This window comes from Equus quagga, chromosome 18, assembly GCF_021613505.1.
Source record: "Equus quagga isolate Etosha38 chromosome 18, UCLA_HA_Equagga_1.0, whole genome shotgun sequence".
Taxonomy (NCBI): Eukaryota; Metazoa; Chordata; class Mammalia; order Perissodactyla; family Equidae; genus Equus; species Equus quagga.
This window is the reverse complement of record NC_060284.1, coordinates 33,508,937-33,530,236: the sequence shown is the minus strand read 5'-3', so window position 1 is coordinate 33,530,236 and position 21,300 is coordinate 33,508,937. Positions and strand designations below refer to the sequence as shown.

Here is a 21,300-nt window from a genome sequence, read left to right as displayed (position 1 = left end):
ATTGTGATATACTTTCAACAAAAGAGTATTCCAATACAAAAGGAATTTAAAGATTTTCAGTTAGTGCTTTTCACAAGAAGATACCAAAGAAAAGTATACATTTAAAAAGTGCTGATATTCTTATTTTAGTCATCTTTTAAAACAAAGGATTTTGTACAAAGTTACTTCAGTATTAGAAGTGGGAATAAAATCCTTTATATTGCTTATCATTTGATCTCTATGCATTGAATTGATAGTCACAATAGAAACAATTATCTTCAAATTTTAATGAAAATATATACCAATTACTGTAATTATTTAACCTTGAGGCTAGTGAAGAGATAATTTATTTAAAACAAAACATTTTTAGTCTGTCATCATCATACAGGTAGAGAAATTATAACTAGTTTAAATAAAACCCAGTCTTTCATGCTAGAGCACAGGCTACAGAAAAGGAAGATCACACGTGATAAAGGTAGCTAGAGAGATAGGGAAAAGATTAGTGAGTCATTTTTGATATACAGAGAAGAATAATTCATGATTAAGTCAGACACAGGTGGATAGAAAATACCGGAAGAACTTACATAATTAGGAAAATAATCTATTTCCATAAACCTACCAAATAGATAATAACTGGATACCAAAAGATGACAAGGAAATTTGTCAATTAAAAAGCCATTTAACAAAAGACCAATTTATACATTCCTTTGAATTGTGTCCATAAAAAATTTAAATATACAAATCACATTCCTAAACCCAAAAGAATCTTTCTAAACAAATGAAATACAGACATACAGACAAATTCAGATTCCAAATCATAAAAAAAAAATTTTTAAGTCACAGTAAATTATAACATATAATAAGAAATAAAACAACAGAATAACAGTTAAATAAAATTGTTAGTTTCAAAAGCTCAATGATGAATCAAAGGTGCCATAATTTATTTAAATAAGTACTGATCACTAATGCTTGCATAATATACCTATTTTAATATCCTGTTAGACAGTAGATTTAAAGAGCAAACGTTGAAACAATCAAAAATTGAATTATAGTTATTCTTAAAACATCTTCATTTTTACCCATGTGTCCAAAGTTGTGAATTACAGTAATATGCTCCAGAAAAGTCAGTATTTGGTAAAGCAAGGCACATAGGACCAGATTTTTGATAAAGGTGCTTTGTCTTTGGTCCTATAATTACTTTAAATAAGCTACATATCTGGGAGATTCTTAAGATGGACTCTCAATATAGCATAAATAACTTTTATAAACGTTTTCTTATGTAAACATACATCCACATGTAATTAAATATTATAACAAAGTGTAAATAAAATGAGTGATGCTAAACTCTGTTTTTAAAAACAAACCAAAACAAAACTCAGTTAAATCACTATACAATGACATTTTAAAAGTCTAATAATTTGATGTGTAGGAAAAGTGTATTAATTCTTAAGAATGGTCAAGATTACACTAAGTCTACTGAGTACAAAGTCAATTAGTTTCCTTTCAGATTCTGTCTCCTTAGAATCTAGTTTAAATATCAAACTGCCTTTCCTTCTTGAAATTGTGACAGTCAACATAAATTGATGTAAACATTTAAGTTTTGCATCTCTAAACCACATTTTCCACCATAAAAGTAACCTACAACTTCTCTAAAATCACTTATCAAAGAATTGATAACATTTTTTTGTGAAACATCCTAATCCTGCACTTCAAACTTTTCTTCCCAAATACCATATTCTTAACTTTTAATAGAACTATCAACTGGCACTCTTCTCCCATGAATTAGCATTTTTATAATGAACAAAGCAGTTAAGAGATAACAAGTAAACTTTAAAAAGTGTAAGGATTTAAATAATAAAGGAGTCATCATTATAAAAGATTGATACAATAAGGCTTTTGGAGGTCATCAAAACACACACCACACACAAGAAAATGGCATTATCTTTATATATGACATGATCTAGGATACAAGTCCACCTTCTCAAATATGATTATTTCTTTATGAATTACAAATGATAAACTATACAACCCAATCTCTAATAACATTTTCAAACCTACTAGAAAAGCAAAATATAAATTATGCCTGTCAAATAAAAGTTTGCTTTGAAAATATACTTTAGATTATTTTGTCCTTTATCACAACTCTTGATTATATTTTTATAAACTTTGTTGGGAATCTTGGAAATTGTGTTATTTTGAACACCTGAAATGTATTATTGTTGTAATTAACATGTCTGATGTTCAGTAATTTGCTTGTATCATTTTTTGAAGTTTTAAAATAGGGACACACTAAACCTGAATTAACAATTAATTGTAAATGCACAGTGAATTAATACACCAGTACCCAACCAGTACTTCAATGTGGGCTGAACATGAATCTTTATATTCAGTCTTAAATTCTGTGCATTTTGCAGGATTTACATTTCACATAGCAGTAGGTAATAAGATATAAGTCTAAATGTTGTTACAGTCTAAAACATCATGCTCAAAAACGTGGTAAAATTATTAAACTTTACTCTAAAAGGTGGTCATTGAATATCATGTCAGGTTTCCAGAAAGTTTGCTTGGTGTCAATTTGGAATCACCAGCAAATTGATTTAAAATATTTTGTAAGTTTAAACACTTTTAAACTCTGGATGGAATAGGTTAGGACTGTGTCTTGTAGAGTCTAGGTTTGCACAGCCAGTCCTAATTAGCCAAGAGTACCCAACAGTTTGAAACACAGTATTTTTTGAGCCAAATTCTGTTTAACAAAATTCATTAGAACTATATAAAAATATTTATTTTGTACAGTTTTCATACTAGTAGAACAGGAGACTTTTAAAAATATATAAAGTAGGAATGAAAAAAAGTAAAATACTTCTTATACACAATAGGTAATTCTGTCTCTAGTCAATAATTAAATCCATATTCCAATTTTAGAAATTATTTTTGCCCAATAATTCATTTTATCTTTTCTCTCCCTTGAACCAATTTATTAAATAATTTATGTAATTTGCAACCTTAAAACTCCAGTGCTAATCAAAGCAGAAAAGAACCACTATTTTAAAGCAAAGTAGTGAGTGGCTCCTTCCCAGCAGCTCTTGCAGGGCCACACAGAGGGGACTCGGAAGTCTGCGTCTCTCCCAGACATGTGATCAGAGAATTCCTGGGGATGGGGGTTTATGAGAGGCCTAAAGTTCTTCTGAGCAGTCTTGAATTTACAATTATAGTGCCATTCAAAATAATGTAATATCATGATAATCTGGAATGTCTCCAGGAAAAGTCATTTTGGTCTCAATTCATTGACATCTGTACTACTATTTTTCTGATTGTTGTTTTTGTCAACAGTTGTAGATTAAAGGAAGTTTTTACAAATCAATGAGTGAAACATTCATTGAAAAATGTTCTAGTTGTATACTGTATATGCTTTAATAGTTCAAAATTCTCCAAAGGGAGATATTAGACAATAATTATTGTTTTGTTGTAAATTATTAAATGAGTATTTAATCCCTTTAAATTACATTTTAAAACTTTAATGGAAATTAACATACAGAAATTTAATTTAAAGTAACATAAGGATTCATCTGATTTACACAGAAAAGAAATGCAATTAAGAAATTAAGGACAAAACTGCATTCTTGTAAAAGTCACTGGCTACTGTCTAGCACAGGAGCAACTGGATTGCTGTCAGCAGTTTCGAAGCACTAAAAGATCTTAAAATGTAGATGGAGAAATAGATTGTGTATTTCTCTACACTATATTTAAATTTGAATTTTATTCTCTGAGAAATCAAACCCAGAACATTACTTTATCAATTTTTATGTCGCTGAACAAATAACATTTAGCAATCCTTTGTATAAATATAAAAATCTCAGATACATGAAAATGTTTTTCAAATCATACTTCTATTTCTTCACAGCTTTATAGGTAATTATAATTTTCAAACTTTGAATATTCCATGTGATTTGATATATCTGTACAAGAAGAGTAAGATAAAAACATTTTATAAGATTAAATAGATCTAATTTGCAAAAATTGATATCTGACATTTGTGTGCTCTTGCAAAGAGTGCATAGGATAATTCTGCAGCAATCAAAAAGGTAAAATCTTTTAAAACTCAGATTTCAAGTTTCCTCCAATACGTATTCTAATCCCTGGAAATACTTTCAAGTTTTGATTTCTAGATGCAATAGGTATTTTCTTACATATACATATATTTTATCCTTAAAACTTTTATATTTCAAACTGTTTGAGCAATATGATCAGATTCAGCATAACGTTATCTTCTTAGAATCTGTAGAAGTCCTCTGTGCAAGATTAATGTTGAGATTTCTAGTGCACCATTATGAAAAACCAGTTAAAGATAGTATACGACTATGCTTTAGTGGGATTTCCTGCAGGTTTGGGATCATAACCATATAGGAAAGTAGCCGCTATTACAAGGATGGCTCCAAGGAAAAAGACACTGAATGGATGAAGAAAAAATGAAAAAGAGAAAATTAGATAAAAGAAAAACAAGTTATTTCTATTTCTTTACCATAAGAATAATTATGACTTTGGAAAAAATATTCCAATAATATGGCTAACAAATATGAGTACTTACTACATTCCAGGTATTCAGCTAAGTGTTTTACATTCATTATCTCATTTAGTTCTCACAACAACCCTATGAAGAAGTATGAGTATTGTCCTCATTTTGTTATATATGAGGAAATTGAGGTTTAGAGAATTTAAGTAACTTTCTTAAAGTCCCACAACTTTAAGTGGAAGATGGGATTCAAATCCAGGTATGTTTTACTCTGGAGTCAAGACTCCACTTTCATCCACTGCACTATATTGTCTCCCAAAGCAGAGATGTTTTAAATGTTGTATTTCATGTTAATATGTCTTTTGCCTGTAATACACTGAATAATAAAAGATCTCAATTTTTTTAAATATTTAAAAATATAAGGGGAAAGTTGCATTATTTTCAAACCAGGGTAAAGTTCTGTTTAAAATCCAAGGTAGTAACAAGCAAAACCAATTTTTATAGGATGGTTTACAAAAGGAAATTAGACAAAATGCTGGGAGACTTTGGTTTCTTTCTTTTATCTATCCACAGATATAATACACCTTTCTGTAAACTGGAAATGAACTTAAACTGAACTTAAACTGGATGTAAACTGGAATACCAATCTTAACTTTTAACGCATATTCTTCAAAGTGCTGTTCCACGAACATGAATTAGTCTCGGTTTTAAAGTTTCTATTAACAGTTCAGTCACTTCCTTGCTTTAAAATAACACATCTGTTCTATAAAGGAAAAAGATCACTAGTCCTTATTATGACATAAAGGGCCCTTCCTAATGTGGTCCCTCCAGTCTCACCTCTCATACTCCACCCCACCCAATCTGCAATTCAGTCACTCTAGTCAGTGAACATAACACGCCTTTCAGGACAGCGTAGATGCTATTCCTCTGCCTGTAATGCCCTTTCTCCCAAGAAAACTGCTTATTCATAACAACTCAGGTGTAATGTTTCCAAGATTCACTCCCCTAGGCAGAGTTACTCTATGATAATAGTTATCACACTGTATTAAAAAATGCATTATTTACATGTCTGTTTCCCTGCTCAACCATGTGCTCCTCATTAATCAGTATACCCACAGAGCCTAGCATATATAGAGGGCTCAAGCATTATCTGTTATGATAAATATCTAGTGTTGACTTGATGCAAACGGGCAACTTTTCAAAAGCCTTGGGTGCAAGTATACCTATAAGATTAAGACAACACAAACTTCCTATAATGTATCTTGAAGAAAATTACTACCAAAGGAATATTTGGTAATTATTTAGGCTTTGGATAAACTTTGTCAGTCATTATGACCTTTTCTTAGCTTTCCAGAACTCTAGAATTGCACAGAATCACATGCTTATATGAAAAGTTGTCTGATCCAACTTTCTACCCTCTGTAGGAATCCATTCTCTGATATCTCTAACAGGATCTACTTGAATACCCAATAATGTCAGGAAATTCCTGCTTCTCGAGCCAGCTATTTTCAGATGGTTTTGGGAGAAGAAATTTTGTTAGCAAAAAAACTATCAGAATTTAATGATTATTTTGAGTATTTGAGCCCCCTCTTTCGAATGGAAATACTTGTATATATACTCCCATTGCTGCACTGATTGTACTGTTATAATTTATTTACTCATATGTCTCTCTAAACATTGTGACTTCTTTGAAGGCAGGAAACCATATCTTATTCATGCATTCGTGTTTTTCCAGGATCTAGTACAGTGACAGGTAGACACAGAGTGGACACAATAACTTTTTGATAAAAGAATAAGCAAGCCTAAATGCAAGGATGGTAATACCAATAAGCAAAATAATGAGCACAGGAAAAATAGCAAAGAGAATATTGGTGATATGATAGCAGTAGAGATGTCTGGCAGTTAGTTGAAAATAGGGATCTAGAGTTAAGGTGAAACTGGGACTTATCTTCATAGAGAAGACAGAGAAGGCATGGCAATGGAGGAGATGAACAAGTGAGTAAGCAAGGATTGACAGGTTACCAAAGGAACAAGCAATCAGAAAGGCAGGTACAGGGGTACTACCTCTGAGAGACTGAAAAACAGTTTCAAGAGGTGAAATGGGGATAACAAAAGAAAATATATTATTGCATTTAGAATACAGGTCACTGGATTTATTGCTTGAAAGATGTTCTTCACAAAAGACTACGTAAAGATAGAGGGCTTAGTTATCTATTTTAGGAAAAATGATCCATCTCCTCCATCTGTCTTGATGTTCTATACATATTCTCAAAATGCTCATTCATTCATTCATTCCATAACAACAGTAGCATTGTCTTTTCTCTTTTTATCTTCATCCCAACACACCTTACATGCTCCTTCAGATGCATGGATTTATATGCAGGTGTATATCTTATTGACAAACTACTACTCTTCTGTCCCTCTACTGGTTTACTTTTTCATTTACTTGTTTATTTTCTGCATGATTCAAAGATTTAAAGTTAATACCTTTGGCCTTATATGAAGTTTTACTTTTTTTGAAAAAGGAATGCCGTTTTAAGTGTACTCTAAAAATCTGCAAGTTCCAAACATTCTCAAGTACTATTAAAGCACATAATTTCCCCATTTAATGAATAGGGAATAAAGCATTCTTAAGACATAGGTGCTAATTGTCTCACTAGGTAATTCATTCCCATACCAAGCTAAAAACAGAAATACTTTCACATTAATGCCTCAGAAAAATTAAAGATCTCAACATTCACGTCCCAGACTTACTGTCCACGTTACTAGAGAAGAATCAAACCATCAATGGCCAATATAGAAATGTAAAGAGCATATTATATTTTTACCCCGCCAAATTTCATCCATAATCTTATCTCACTAACTCTCAATAATGCAAATGAATTTTACTAGCTGTATTAAAATTTTAAGGTCTTGAACATTCATTCAAGAAACATACTGAGTACCTGTTACGTGCCAAGCTGAGGCCGTTTATTTATCAGATGGTGATAAGTTTTCTGAAGAAAGGAGGAAAGAATGTTGGAATATTGAGGGGTGTTCTTTTACTTAGAGAGGTCTCTTGACAAAGTGACACTTGAGCCAAGACCTGAGGATGTGAGGGAGTATGCCATATGAATATATGTAAGGGATGAGTACTCCAAGACGACTAAAGGACAAGTCAAAGCCCATAGCAAAGAGGTTACTGTAGCTAAAAAAAAAAAAAAGTGAACAAGAGGAAAGTAATATCAGATGAGAACAGAAAGGTAGTTGAGGGCCAAATCAAATGGGCCATTGATGATGACAACTTTTCAGTGACATGGGAAGCAATTAGAGGGTTTTTGAGTGGAGTAGTGATATGATGTGATTTACACTGAAGAGAATCATTCTGGTTGCGGAGTGGAGAAAACGGTGGGGGGGGCGGGCAGAGGAGAAGAGAAGAAGCAAGGAGACAAGTCAGGAGACTATTTCCTTAATCTTGATGATAAGTGAGCGTGCTTTTGTTACCACAGGCCCTCCAGGACCAGTTCCACTGACTCCACCTCTCATCAACAGAGTGATTAAGAATTGCCTTGCAGAAAATCTGCAAAGTCACGTAGCCAAGGCGTGTGCAAAAGAAGAAATCATGACCTGAAACAAACTCGGAATCAAAGATGATCCCTCCCACAGAATCCAAAGACTGGGACACAACCAGAGCTTGAAAGTAGGACTCTTATCAGAAGTGAGGGGTCCCTCATTCAGGAAGATCCAGTGTTAAAATTCCTTCCCCATCTCATCAAAAATGTTTAGAACCCCATCATAAATGTTTAGAACCCTGTCATAAATGTTTAAGACCTTACCATAAATGCTTGAAGCCCACCAATCAAAACCTGTCCCACCAGCACCTCTGTGTGACAGCCAGTTCTCCATAACATCTTAAATTTTGCCCCAAATCCTGAACCAGGGAGACAGATCTGAGGGCACATGTCCCCTGTCTCCCTGCAGATTGATCTCACAGAATAAAAGCTGACTTCTCCCCGAAGGCTGGCGCCATAATTAACTGGCTTGTTTATGCACATCAGGCAGAGAGCCCCAATTTTGTGCAGTAACACTTTGGACCAGGGTAGTAGCAGTAGAGGTTGTGACAAATGGTCAGAATCTGGAGTTATTAAAAAGGGAGAGTTGCCAGGCTTTGTTTTCGGATTAGAATGACATGTGAGAGGAAAGAGAAGCTGATGACCTTATTTCTTTACTCAGAAAATTAAAAATTTCCATACATTTTAACTTGTTTTTGTAAATCTATTTATATCCATATCTATAGACTCTGCCCCCTCTTAGGTTACTGTGGATAAACTGTGTTCCTATCTAAGTCAAGAAGGATTTTGGCTTAAGCAACTGGAAGAATGGAGGTGCTGCCATTTGCTAAATTGGGAAACCCTGACAGAGAGAAGGAATGAGTTATTTATTCAAGTGAAAATGTCAAATACACAATTAGATATATAAGCCTGAAATTCAAATTTAAATTTGAGAATTATTAGCATATAGATGGTGTTGAAAGCCATGAGAATAGAGATCACCCAGGGAGTGACTGCAGATAAAAAAGGTCCAAGAATATATCCTTGGGAGACTCCAAAGTTTAGAGGATGAGAAGATGAGAAGGAGGGTGAAGATGGAGGAAAACCAATAATGGTGTCCTGGAATCCATTAAAATACAATCTCATTACTATGGGATTATAAACTAATAATTGTTTTAAAAAAATAATAATAGGACCTTTAATACCATCTCTAATGGGTATTTATTACACTTCATTCATCTTGACTCTGTCCTGCCTCACCCATCATTCCTTTTGCAATTCTTTTCCAAACTACTCTTTTTTCTGCCACCACCTAATAGAATTTTCTCACGAGCCAAGTCCTCTATATAAACTATTCTCTTCACGAATGTCATCTATTCTCCTGGCTTTAGCTATATAAAGTCTGCATTTAAAAAGTCATTATATAACTTATTTTATGACTTTATATGACATTAACTTTTTTAAATACCATTTTTAACTTTGGGGGTAAAAAAACCATTCAGATCTGCAGGGAAAATTCTGGCCAGCCAAATTAGCATAAAAAACTTTCCAGTGGAAGATTTTCTTTCATGCATTTAATTTGAAACATCCTTTAAAAGATAGTTAAATGGATCTTTTACAATATTTCCATGATTCTTCAACAGTTGTAATAGTACAAAATTTTTCAGATCAGATCTTATGAAGAATTCATCTTTTTCTTACGTACTGTTGGAAATTTAAAGAAATAGAAAAGAATTTATTACCTGGTTGGCACAAAATCTTGTAGCCAAAAATAGGATATCAGTGTTGATAATATTATGGATAAAGAGGTTGCAAATCCCTTTAAAATATTATCTGCATACTTAATAACAGCAGCTATTACAAGGCCTCCAAGTGCCTGCAAAAGTTTTAAAAGATTATTTTAAAAAACAAACATATAAAACTGCTTTTCAAAACAATCTCATTACTTAATGAAGTTTTAGGCTTTTGTCCTAGAAATTTAATCTCATTATAGTGATTTTTATTAAACATCTCATAATCAATAGACTTCGGGGTTTTGTTCAATAGCCCTCTTATTTCAAAAGGTATCTAATGATGTAACTACCAGCATAATCTGCAGTTGTTATGATGGAGCTTGCCCATCTTACGAATAAAACATCCATCCTCATCCAACTTAGTAATTAAACATCCCTTGTTAGGACAAATGTGGGAAGACTGGTCACTCTGATTAGTGAAGTATTTTTACTTTAGAGTAAAAATAAAGTATAACTTGAAAGTTATTTTACTAGTCTTTCCAGAGCCTCCTAATTGGCTTTCTTCCTTTAGTCTCTCCCCATTCAAATCCACCTATCATTGCTGTCAGATTACTCTTCCTAAAGCACAATTTTTTTTTCTAAAGCATAATTTTAATCATTCTCTTTCTTTAAGAGTGTAGAAAGAACTTTCTATCAAATCCCTCTCAAATTCCAAATAGTGGTTACCTAAATAATGAGGTTTTACCATAACTCATAAATTTTCTACAAACCCTACTTATCAGCTCCCAAATCTGGGTTACCTACCTTAACAACTTTCACTGCACCTCTTCAAATGACAGAAGCTTTATTAGGGAAAGTCATGAATTATGTCAATTGAGCTCACTACAATTGATGTTTGAGTCCAGTATTTCTTGGCAATGTTCTCACTCATCTATTTATGCCCTGTTGAGTCCCTCACACCAACTATACCAAACCTTTTCTATTTTACTCAAGTCTTCAGCCCCATCTTAAGGGAAGAGGGCTTCCCTCTGACAGGATAAAGGCCATCATACATAGACTTTCCTGACTTACCCTAACTCTACTTCAAATTTTCTCTGAAATGTCACTTATCCTTGTCTCCTTTTCTCCTGTCTTAAAAATGAGGGGTATCCTTCCTGCTTTCAAAACACAACTATCCTTTGCCACCTTCACTCATCTTCCCTAAGGGACCTTATCCCTTATAGACTCAAATACTTCTAGAGAAAGGGTTTGTGTAGGCAGTGACTTGCGTCTTCATTTTTATATCCTCCAGAGTACCGAATAAGCATTTTTTGAAGATGAAATTACTCAACTCTTGAACGATTTCAAGTTATAAACTGAGATAATTTGACAGGAATATTCCAATATGTAATTAAAATATGAGGCTATAAACTGTTACAGATTTAAATATCTAGATCTGCCTCTACAAAAAAAAAAAAAAAAAAAGTCTCACTGTTAGGCTGACCACAGACTTCCTGTACAATGATAAGAATTGTAGAGAAGTCAAAAGTTATTTGCCCTCAGTTTCAACTCTTTTATTCTTAAACTTGCATTTTCATTATGTTAAATTTAAATACTACAAAGTTCATTCATGGCTTCTTTTCAAAGTAAGTTTTCATTATGGCATTAAGATCAGTTCTATTTTAATTTCCCTGAATAAACTAAATATAATGAGAGCACTAACAGGAGGGATCTTTTTTCCTCGCATCAGTACATCAGTAGCTACTTTGATTCTCTCTATTAAAACGAAGTTTATTAGCATTAAATATAAGATTTTAAATGCTTTACCTGAAGAACAACAACTATCCAGGTCAGTCGGTTATATCCCTGAAAAAATCCATCCTTTGATACCAGTTCTCCATCATAAATGTATACACCCATTAATCCAAATATACTCCCAAAGAAACCTAAAAAAAATGTCTATGTCACATGTGATTTAGTTTGGAGAGATACTTTTCCATTGACATTCCAAATAATTTTATACTTAACTTTTCCTTTTTGATAAAATTTGACAACTTTAAAATATTTTTACTTGGATATTTATATAAACAAATGTTTACTTAGTACTATATTATGACTGTAAGACAAAGATATGAGAATATAAAGAAGAACAGAGACTATCAACTTTGGAGCACTAAAACAATACAATGCATATGTTACATGACTGTATGGCTGTCCCATTCAAATATCTGTAAAAAGCACACTTTTGGCCTATTTCATTCTATCTTGTGTCTTCCTATTGCTAGACCTAGATTTTCATATAGTCACATTCATACATGCAGACAGCAGACATACAAGTCAGGTATGTGGGACAGCATTTTTCCTTATTAATAAGTTTTGAAAGTACAGTAAGTAATATCCAAAAACTCTGAACTAAGAAATAGTCATAGGCGACATCAGAATCTGTCATTACTGAAGTCTCACTGTTAGGAAAAGTCGACTCAGTGAGAGTAGAAACTATGTCTCATTCATTGCCGAATCGTTTACCTCTACCACAGAGCTTATCACATGACTACCGTGTCTGAGAGTTCCAGGAGCAATCCTAAACTATGAATAAAGAAATTGATGCCTAGGGCCAACTCTGGTGGCCTAGTGGTTAAGTTCGCTTCAGGGGGCCCGGGTTTAGTTCCTGGATGAAGGCCTATAGCACTCATCAGTGGCCATGCTGTGGCAGTGGCTCATACACAAAGAGGGAGGTTGGCAATAGATGTTAGCTCAGGGTAAATCTTCCTCAGCAAAAAAAAGAAAGAAAGAAAGAAAGAAATAGATGCCTACAGGGGCCACCTCCTCAGGGTAGTCTCTGGTAAGATATAGCGAAAGAGTGCAGGGTGAAGCATTTTTTTATAAAACCGTAACTAATCAAAAGTATTCCATGATGGAAAGGAACTAAAAGGGATGTGAAATGTTCCTTCTAAAATTTTATTTATGCCAACTCTATCATTTTAATATGCCTAGGTTTGAACACGAAAATAATACTGGCATAATACAAAATTACAAAAATAAACATTTCCAGAGGTATTAGGTTTTTTTAATTATAAAAATAACACGATAATTACAAAAAAAATGTATATAGTCCAGAAGGGTACATACATGTCAGTATGTACAGAGCTACTGTATTCTTTCTATCAGTTGCATAATTTTCCATTCTATACACAGTAATATAATAATAATAATATGAAATAGGTATATAACACCTTGTGTGACAAATTGTTCTGCTTTATGTATGTTAATTCACACAACTCTATGAGGTAGATACTTTTATGCTTGTTTTATAGGTGAAGAAACTAAAGCATAGAGAGGATAAATAAACTTGCCTAAACTTACACTGCTTGTTAGTGATGAACTCAGGATTTTAATCCAGGCAGAGCGGTTCTGGAGCCCACGATCTTAACCACTACACTATTTAATCATATTGATAATTTATTCAGCCAGTCTTCTAAATGTTTTCAATTTTTTACAACTGTAACCAATGATGAAATGAATAACCTTGGACATTTATCTTTGTGCTCTTATACAAGTATATCTGTAGGATAAATTATTATCCAGATGTGGAATTTTTGCATCAACATCTTTATTTATTTAAAATTTTCTTAAACATTCCCGAACTGAGATCCAATAAGGTTATATCAATCTATACTCCTAGCAACCATAGGTAATAAGAGTTCCTGTTTCTCCACTTTCTGGCTAACACTGGGTCTTATTAATTTGCTAATCTTTGACAGTTTGATGTTAGAAAAATGCTATTACATTGTTTTAATTTCTGTTTTTGTAACTTTTAGCTATCTATAACTTACTTACGTATCCTTCTCAAAACTTGAGTCAGCTTACCATTAAATTGTGCTGAGGTCAAACCAAAGAATAAGAACTACATGAAGTACCATAGAATCATGAATTCTGACCTTTCATTTTTATCTATAATTCAAGAAAATTTTGGGCAACTCACACAAACCTTGAATATTTCTTTCTTTTCTTATATTTGCATATTTATATAAATAGCTAATATTAGTGCTTACTATATGCAAGGCACTTTATTCTAAACACTTTAGACATATCCTGTTTAATTCTCATGGCAACATATGAAGTAAATACCATAAGTAAGTACACTTTATGATGAGGAATGTGAAGCAGAGGAATTTTAAGCAATGTCCCTAAGGTCAACAGGTGGTAAGTGATGAAATCAGGATTTGAGTGGTCTAACTACAAAACCAAGTGTTCTTAACCACTATGCTATAGATACACTCTTTCTGAAATGGTGAATTATATTGGTTAATGCTTTTCCAGCCTGTGAACTGTCTTCTAGATAAACTGAACAAAAAGAAGCTAATTTAATTTTATCTATAAAAATATTTAGCTTGAGAGTTCTTAAAAAAAAAAAAAAAACCTTAACACATTTTTATCAATTTTGCAGAGAAATTTAAGGATATCCTAGGTGATAAAACGAAGGTTCAGTTTGTTTGTTATCACATTACTTCGAAACAGCTGGAAGGATGGACATTAATCAAATTTGGAAGGTTTGTTTGGTATGGTCTGACTTAAAATACAGGCCATTAGTAGTAAAGAGACTTCACTGTGTAGGGCCTGGGATGGGCCTGTTATGACTGCTATCAAGAGGGACATGGTATACCTATTAAGTTGATGTGGACACAAAACAGTGGTTTCAAGGATGAGCTCCAAAGTCACAAGGACAGAGGCTTAAAATACAATGTGTTGATTTGCAATTGAGCTGCTTCTCACATGTAGCATCTTCCAAAATGAGTATATGAGAGGAACAGTAAATGCTAGAATCTTTGTATGAGGAATTCAGTGTTAGAATACTATACATAAATAGTTTAAATATTCGTTCAAAGGCAATCTCTCAATATGTGGGATTTTTTTTCCTGTTAAACTATTTACTTTCAGTTATAAAAATGCTATAGTATTTAAAAGCTAAAACATAACATTTTGAAATAAAAAGGCATATTAAAATTTTAAAACTGAGATGAAAGATTCATCATTTCAAACTTCGTCCATTTAAGGTTTTTTTCTCAGCTTTATTGAGGTATAATTGACAAAATTGTAAGATATTTAAAATGTACATTGTGGTGATTTGATATGCAACATGGTGACTATAGTTGATAACACTGTATTATATAATTGGAATTTGCTAAGTATCTTAATCTTCTTTTCCAAGAGGAAAATATGTAAGTTACTTGCAACATCTTCTAGGGAAAAAACGTAGCAACCAAGGATAAAGTTACTAAGGCTCCAAATGGTGTGTGCAGAAACAGGTTATACACCCTCATGTCACAGACCTAAAATTCCACAATCTTGAATGAAAGGCATTCATTTAAAATACAATTTTTTAAAAGGAAAAAACCTTGCCAGATATTTGGATCAAGAGCAGATTTTATGAAAGACAGACTTATTTAAAGATATATAGAAATCTTAATATATAATAATATAATCTTTAAAAATAATACTAGAAAACATTTAAAACTTACCAAGTTGAATGTTTCTTATCCACACTGATTGTTTGGTTTCTTTTAAGATTTTCTCAAAGTAAACCCCAGCAAAGCCACTTGAAAAACATGCTGTGAGAACTGCCATGAGGCCTACAAACTGAGAGCCAGCTGAAAGTTCCTTAGAATCAAGCTCTTGAGAGTCTGAGGGCCACTGAACAAAAAGAAAAACAAAATTGAAGTTTAAGTCCTATAATTTTACAAAGTGCATATTTAAAGCCCACTCTTAGACCTTAAGATAAAAATGTAACCAATACCATTCTTGGGGATTGCAGAGGAGAGCTTTTGAAAGAAAACCTTAGAATCATTTTACTTTTTTTCCCAACAGTGCTATTACTGTTACAATTTATAACTTCAAAAAATACCCTAAAAAAGAGAAAGAAAATGAATAAATGCACAGATGCACAAAATAGCCTCTAGAGGCAGATCAGCTGTAAAAATTCAGAGTGCGAAGCGCCAGAGCAGCAAAAATGAGTCTGGAGCTGTTCGTTTATTACAGAAGAACCATATGGTATCAAGCTAAGCATTCTGGATTTTGTCCTATACATTAGTGTTCCTGAAACTTCAATTATTTGCCTTTATGGTTTTTGTCAAATCCATGTTCTACTTGAATTATTAATTACTTGATACTTTAATTTAAAATACTTCACTTTTAAAGTTTTAATATCTACTTTAGCTTATCTTCAAGCAATATCTATGAAAATATGGGTTTGTAACACCCATTTAAAATAAATAACCATTAAAAATATCTATTCAAGATATACATACCACACTCTGGGGAAAGTGTGGTGGCCTCTGAATGGCAGGAAATTGACATGATTGGATTTGTCTTTAGATAGACCAAGGTGATGAGTAAGTAGGGGCTGAATGGGGGGAAGGGTAAGACTAAAAAGTGGGGAAAAAAAAGTCAGGAGGCAAAAGATCATGTAAGAAACAAAGAGGTCATGAACTGGGGAAATGAGAGTAGAGACAGATGACAAGGACAAAATCAAGAAGAATTAGAAAGGAGAATCAGTAAGGTCTTAGAGATTGACCGGATGCACAGGCAGAAGGAAGAGTCTAGGACAACTCCCAGGCTGAGTAAATAACGACTAGAAAAAACAGAAATAAGAACAGGTTTGGTGGGAAAAGGTAAAGTTTAGTTTTGGATATGCTGAGTTTATAAAGTTTATTGAACAACCAAGCAAAGATGTCCAATAGGCTTTTAGAAATACAAATCTGAAACTACAAGTGATAACCAGAGCTAATGACATAGATCAAGAAGCTATCAGCATATGTGTCAATAAAAACCTCCAGAATGGATGAAATCTCCAAAAATAAGGACATAATTTAAGAGAAATAACAAGCCTACCAGCAATCCCAATATCTAAAGGGAGTATCAAGGAAGAAGACCCCAGGAGGGAAACCAATAAGGAATCACTAGAAAGATGTGAGAAGAACCAGGAAAGAACGATATCAGGAAAGCTGATAGGCAATGAGGGATTCATTACTCTCAAATGCCCCAGGTCTCCAGTAAAAATCAGCTTTGTTTTACATGCTCTTACTTCCCTAACTAGATTATTCATTTATTTATGTCAGACAATTTGATTTTTATTTATTTCTTTGTATCACTTACAGTCCCAATGTAGTATCTTACTCAAAGGAAGCCATCAAAAAACTTATCAGTTGGGAGAATAAGCATTTATTTGCTTCAACAAATGATAGAACCATATTCTTCATGCACAATAAATAAGGTTTTGAAAGTGTGATAAAATGAAAGGTATACTTATCTTGAATAGTTACCTGTACAAAAGCAACTCCTGTCATCAAAATTACTAAGGAGAGCCACTGGTACACACCTAATTTTTTACTAAGCATAGACACAGAAAATAATGCCGTCGTAAGAATTTTCAACTGATATGTGACCTGAAAAAGAAAACAGCTAATATTATTAGTGTTTGCTTGTTTGTTTGTTTCTTAGAAGGACTACTAGAAATGTATTGTAAGTACCTGATAAGTAGCCGCATCTAGATTTGACAGTGCCACATAGAGTAAATTATTCTGAAGAGTATATATCCCTGATGGAATAGCAAGTTTAAGCGTTTCCATGGGTTTATTAAGAATTTCATCATGTAGTATTCGATTCAGTGCTCTTAGACTACATTCTAGAAGAAATACGAAATGGGCAAAATCAGTAATTAAATAACTCTAAATAAGTTACATACCTTATTTCAAGGGCTCAGTTTTCTCACCTGTAAAAGAAGGAATTTCAGCTACATGTTAAGATACTTTTTGGTCTAAAATATACCTTTACAATGATGCTAATATTTCAAATGTTAAATATTAAAAGGTAACATATTAAGAAGAGCATTATCCTTATATTCTTTCATCGGGAAACACAATCAAATTGATTATGTGTATATATTTACATATATGTATTTATGATGAAAAAATCTCAAAGTATTAATTTGTCAACCAAGCATTCTTACTTTATCATAGCAATATTATAAAACCTTGTATTTTGTGCATTCCATTTTCTCATCAGTCATTTGATGCCAATTAATAATTGTGAAAACTTTTAATCATAAAAAGAAGGTAAATCAGTTAGGGAGTAGGTTTGGCTGCAAACAGAAAACCCAACCAACACTGGCTCATACCCCATAGGGATTTGTCTCACATATCATGAGTCCAGGTCCAAAGCTACTGCAGCAGCTCAGTGATGACATTAAGTACCTAAGCTCTCTCTCTATATATATAATCACTTTTTCCTTCATGCTTTTCACCTATTGTCTACATGATTAGTGCAACAAGGTCACCAAATGACTGCTGTACCTCTGGTTCTTCTTTTAGGCAGCAAGAAAGAAGAGGAGAAAACAGTGGTCTAGCAGGCATCTTCTTCACTCTCATTGACCAGGATTGTGTGGCATAGCTACCCCCTGCTGCAAGGGAGCTATGCAAGCTCCACGTTAGAGACAAGAAAGGGAAACAGGAGTTGGAAATGGACTTTGAGCTAGCCAACCTACAATATCAATCACGAAAAATGTCTAAAGAACTTTAAGAGATACATAAACCACTAGAAAAAGGATAAATTCTAAGGAACTCTACCACTTTAGCAACAATGACACTTTATAGATGAATTTCTCTACCAAAATAAACCTTGAAAACTTTGATTATGACAACTTTTTTAAAATGAAAAAAACTTTAAAGATTGCTACTTTATATTCATTCTTTCCTCAACGTAAAATAATGTCAAAAAATTATGTAAGTAAAATAAAAATTACCAAAAGAGCTTTTCTTAGTTTTAGCAGGAAAAAAATCTAAAATATTACTTATTTTTTAAATTAAATTTTTAAATAATTAATGCCATCACATATTGTTCTCATCAGCAGTTTAGGGAAAGTCTTGTTCCACGTTCCTGTCAGTTCCTGGTATTGTTAGACACTCTATTTTTGCCAATGTGAGCATAGCGAAATTGAGTCTTGTGGTTTTAATTTGATTTCTCTGATTACTAATGAAGCCAAGCATCTCTTTACATATTTATTGGCTATTCAGGTTTCCTCTTCTGTAAACTGCCTGTTTATATCTTTTGTCCTCTTTTCTATTGCATTGCTTCTCTGTTTCTTATTGCGTTGTATGAGTTTTTTTGTACATTCTGGATATTAATTATTGGTGCTTCCATGTGATATAACTATATTCTCTTAGTCTGTGGCTTGTCTTCTCATTTGGTTTAATATACAGACGTTTTTCATTTTAATGTACCCCAAACTATCTATTTTTTCCTTCACAGTTTATTTGTGGTTTTTTCTGCATCTTGTCTGAAATCATTCATGGTACCAAAGATAAGGTTTTGCCTTTTAAATATCAGTCTTTAATCCACCTGGAATTTATTTTTGTGCATGATATGTCTACTTGTGCTTTGGTTCACTGAAAGTTGATTTTATCACCTCTCTCCACAATGCCAACCACTCAATGTCAAAGATACCTTTGGCTCCACAATGCTAAATGAGTGGATACTTCCATTCATCTAGAATGGAAGCAGCAAAAACACTACTTTCTCAGCTTGCCTACATTTTTCCTACATTTTTATAGGTTTTTTTCTATCTTGCTGGTAACTCCTTTGGTCTTCTTTTCTTATTCCTCCTTCTTAGTATGACCTCTAAATGTTGGGAATGCTACAGTTTAGTCTTTGACCTTCTCTTTTCAGTATATACTAGGTTATCTCATCCAATCCTTGATTTTAAAGTAATACATAAGCTGACAAATCCTTGAGCTCCATATTCACCTATTCTACTATTTGACACGTCAATCTGAATGCCTTACAGGCATCTCAAATGTAACGTGGACCAAAGAGAAGCTTTAATTTTCCCCCAAATCTATCTTCCATATATCATTCATTGTACACCTATTCACCCAGTAATTTAATCTAAAAACCTAGGAATTATTCCACAAACTGAATTCCTCCTGTGCCTGGACCTTCACACACCTAATCTACTAGCAAGTTGCGTCAGCTGTAGCTTAAAAAAACATCTCAGAAACATCCTCTCTTCTCTAACAACCTAGTTTAAGCCACTATCATCTTCTTGCTGGACTAGTGCACTAGCTTCCCTACAATTCTGGAAGCAGCTGCACCTATTCTTGCACATCCTCCTCTGTCAATACAGCTGCCAGGCTGGTCTTTTTGAGTGCAAAACAGACCATATTATAAACAATTAAATTATTTCCCTTTGCTTTGACAAGGAAATTCATAGCCTTCAAAGCTATCCTGCATTGTCTATTTTCTGAAACCAATTCAATTTCTCTTTGATCCATTCTCTTCCCATATAAGTATGTTCCAGCCACACTGGCCACCATGATAGTTTCAAAAGTATACCAAAGTTACAAACAACCCAATTCAAAAATGGGCAACAGACTTAAATAGATATTTCTCTAAAGATAGACAAATGGCCAATAAGCACATGAAAAGACGCTCCACATTATTATTCACCAGGGAAATGCAAATCAAAACCACAATGAGATACTACTTCACACCTACTAGAATGGCTATAATAAAAAAAAAAGAAAAACCCAGAAAATAACAAGTGTTAGAGCGGATGTGGATAAATTGGAACTCTTATACATTGCTGGTGGGAATGTAAAATGGCGCAGTTGCTGTGGAAAACAGTTTGGCTGTTCTTCAAAATGTTAAACATAGAATTACCATATGACCCAACAATTCCACTCTGAAGTAAATACTCAAAAGAAATGAAAGCAGGGACTTGAACAGAGACTTGTACATCTATTGCAGCATTAGTCACAGTAGCCAAGAGGTGGAAACAATTCAAATGTCCATCAACACATGAATGGATAAAATGTTATACACACATACACACACAATGGAATGTTATTTAGCCATAAAAAGCAAGAGTTCTGATACATATTACAATACAGACAAACCTTGAAAACATTATGCCAAGTCAAATAAACCAGACATAAAAAGACAAACATTTATGATTCTGCTTAGATGAACTATCTAGAATAGGCCAATTCATAGAGATAGAAAGTAGATTAGAGGTTTGCAGGGGCTGAGGGTAAAGAAGAAGGGAGAGTTATTGTTTAATGGTTACAATGTTTCTGTTTGGGGTGATGAAAAGTTTTAGAAATAGTGCTAACGGTTGTACAATATTGTGAATGTAATTAATACTATGGAATTGTACATTTAAAAATGGTTAGAATTGAGGGGCTGGCCCCGGGTTCGAGTGGTTGGTTTTGCGTGCTCTGCTGCAGGCGGCCCAGTGTTTCGTTAGTTCGAATCCTGGGCGCGGACATGGCACTGCTTGTCAGACCATGCTGAGGCGGCATCCCACATGCCACAACTAGAAGAACCCACAACGAAGAATACACAACTATGTACCAGGGGGCTTTGGGGAGAAAAAGGAAAAAATAAAATCTTTAAAAAAAAAAAAATGGTTAGAATTGAAAATTTTATGATATATGTAACTATAACTTCAAAGAATTAATAATGTAATATACCAAAAAATATTGAATTGTACATTTTAAAATAAGTGAATTATATG

At 33.3% G+C, this 21,300-nt stretch overlaps 1 protein-coding gene across 2 annotated transcripts in view; it reads right to left on the bottom strand.

Annotated features, from left to right (window-relative positions):
- Window positions 1-248: 248 nt before the first annotated feature.
- Window positions 249-21,300, bottom strand: part of SLC35A3 (solute carrier family 35 member A3) — a 43,121-nt gene continuing 22,069 nt past the window's right edge. For both annotated transcript variants that reach the window (XM_046645507.1, XM_046645505.1), the window contains exons 3-8: window positions 17,258-17,412; window positions 17,051-17,173; window positions 15,251-15,422; window positions 11,559-11,677; window positions 9,762-9,895; window positions 249-4,426 (exon numbers count right to left, since the gene is read on the bottom strand). In XM_046645507.1, coding sequence (XP_046501463.1) covers window positions 4,336-4,426; window positions 9,762-9,895; window positions 11,559-11,677; window positions 15,251-15,422; window positions 17,051-17,173; window positions 17,258-17,412 — 794 coding nt within the window. In that variant the 3' untranslated portion in view covers window positions 249-4,335. The remainder of the gene's footprint in view (window positions 4,427-9,761; window positions 9,896-11,558; window positions 11,678-15,250; window positions 15,423-17,050; window positions 17,174-17,257; window positions 17,413-21,300) is intronic.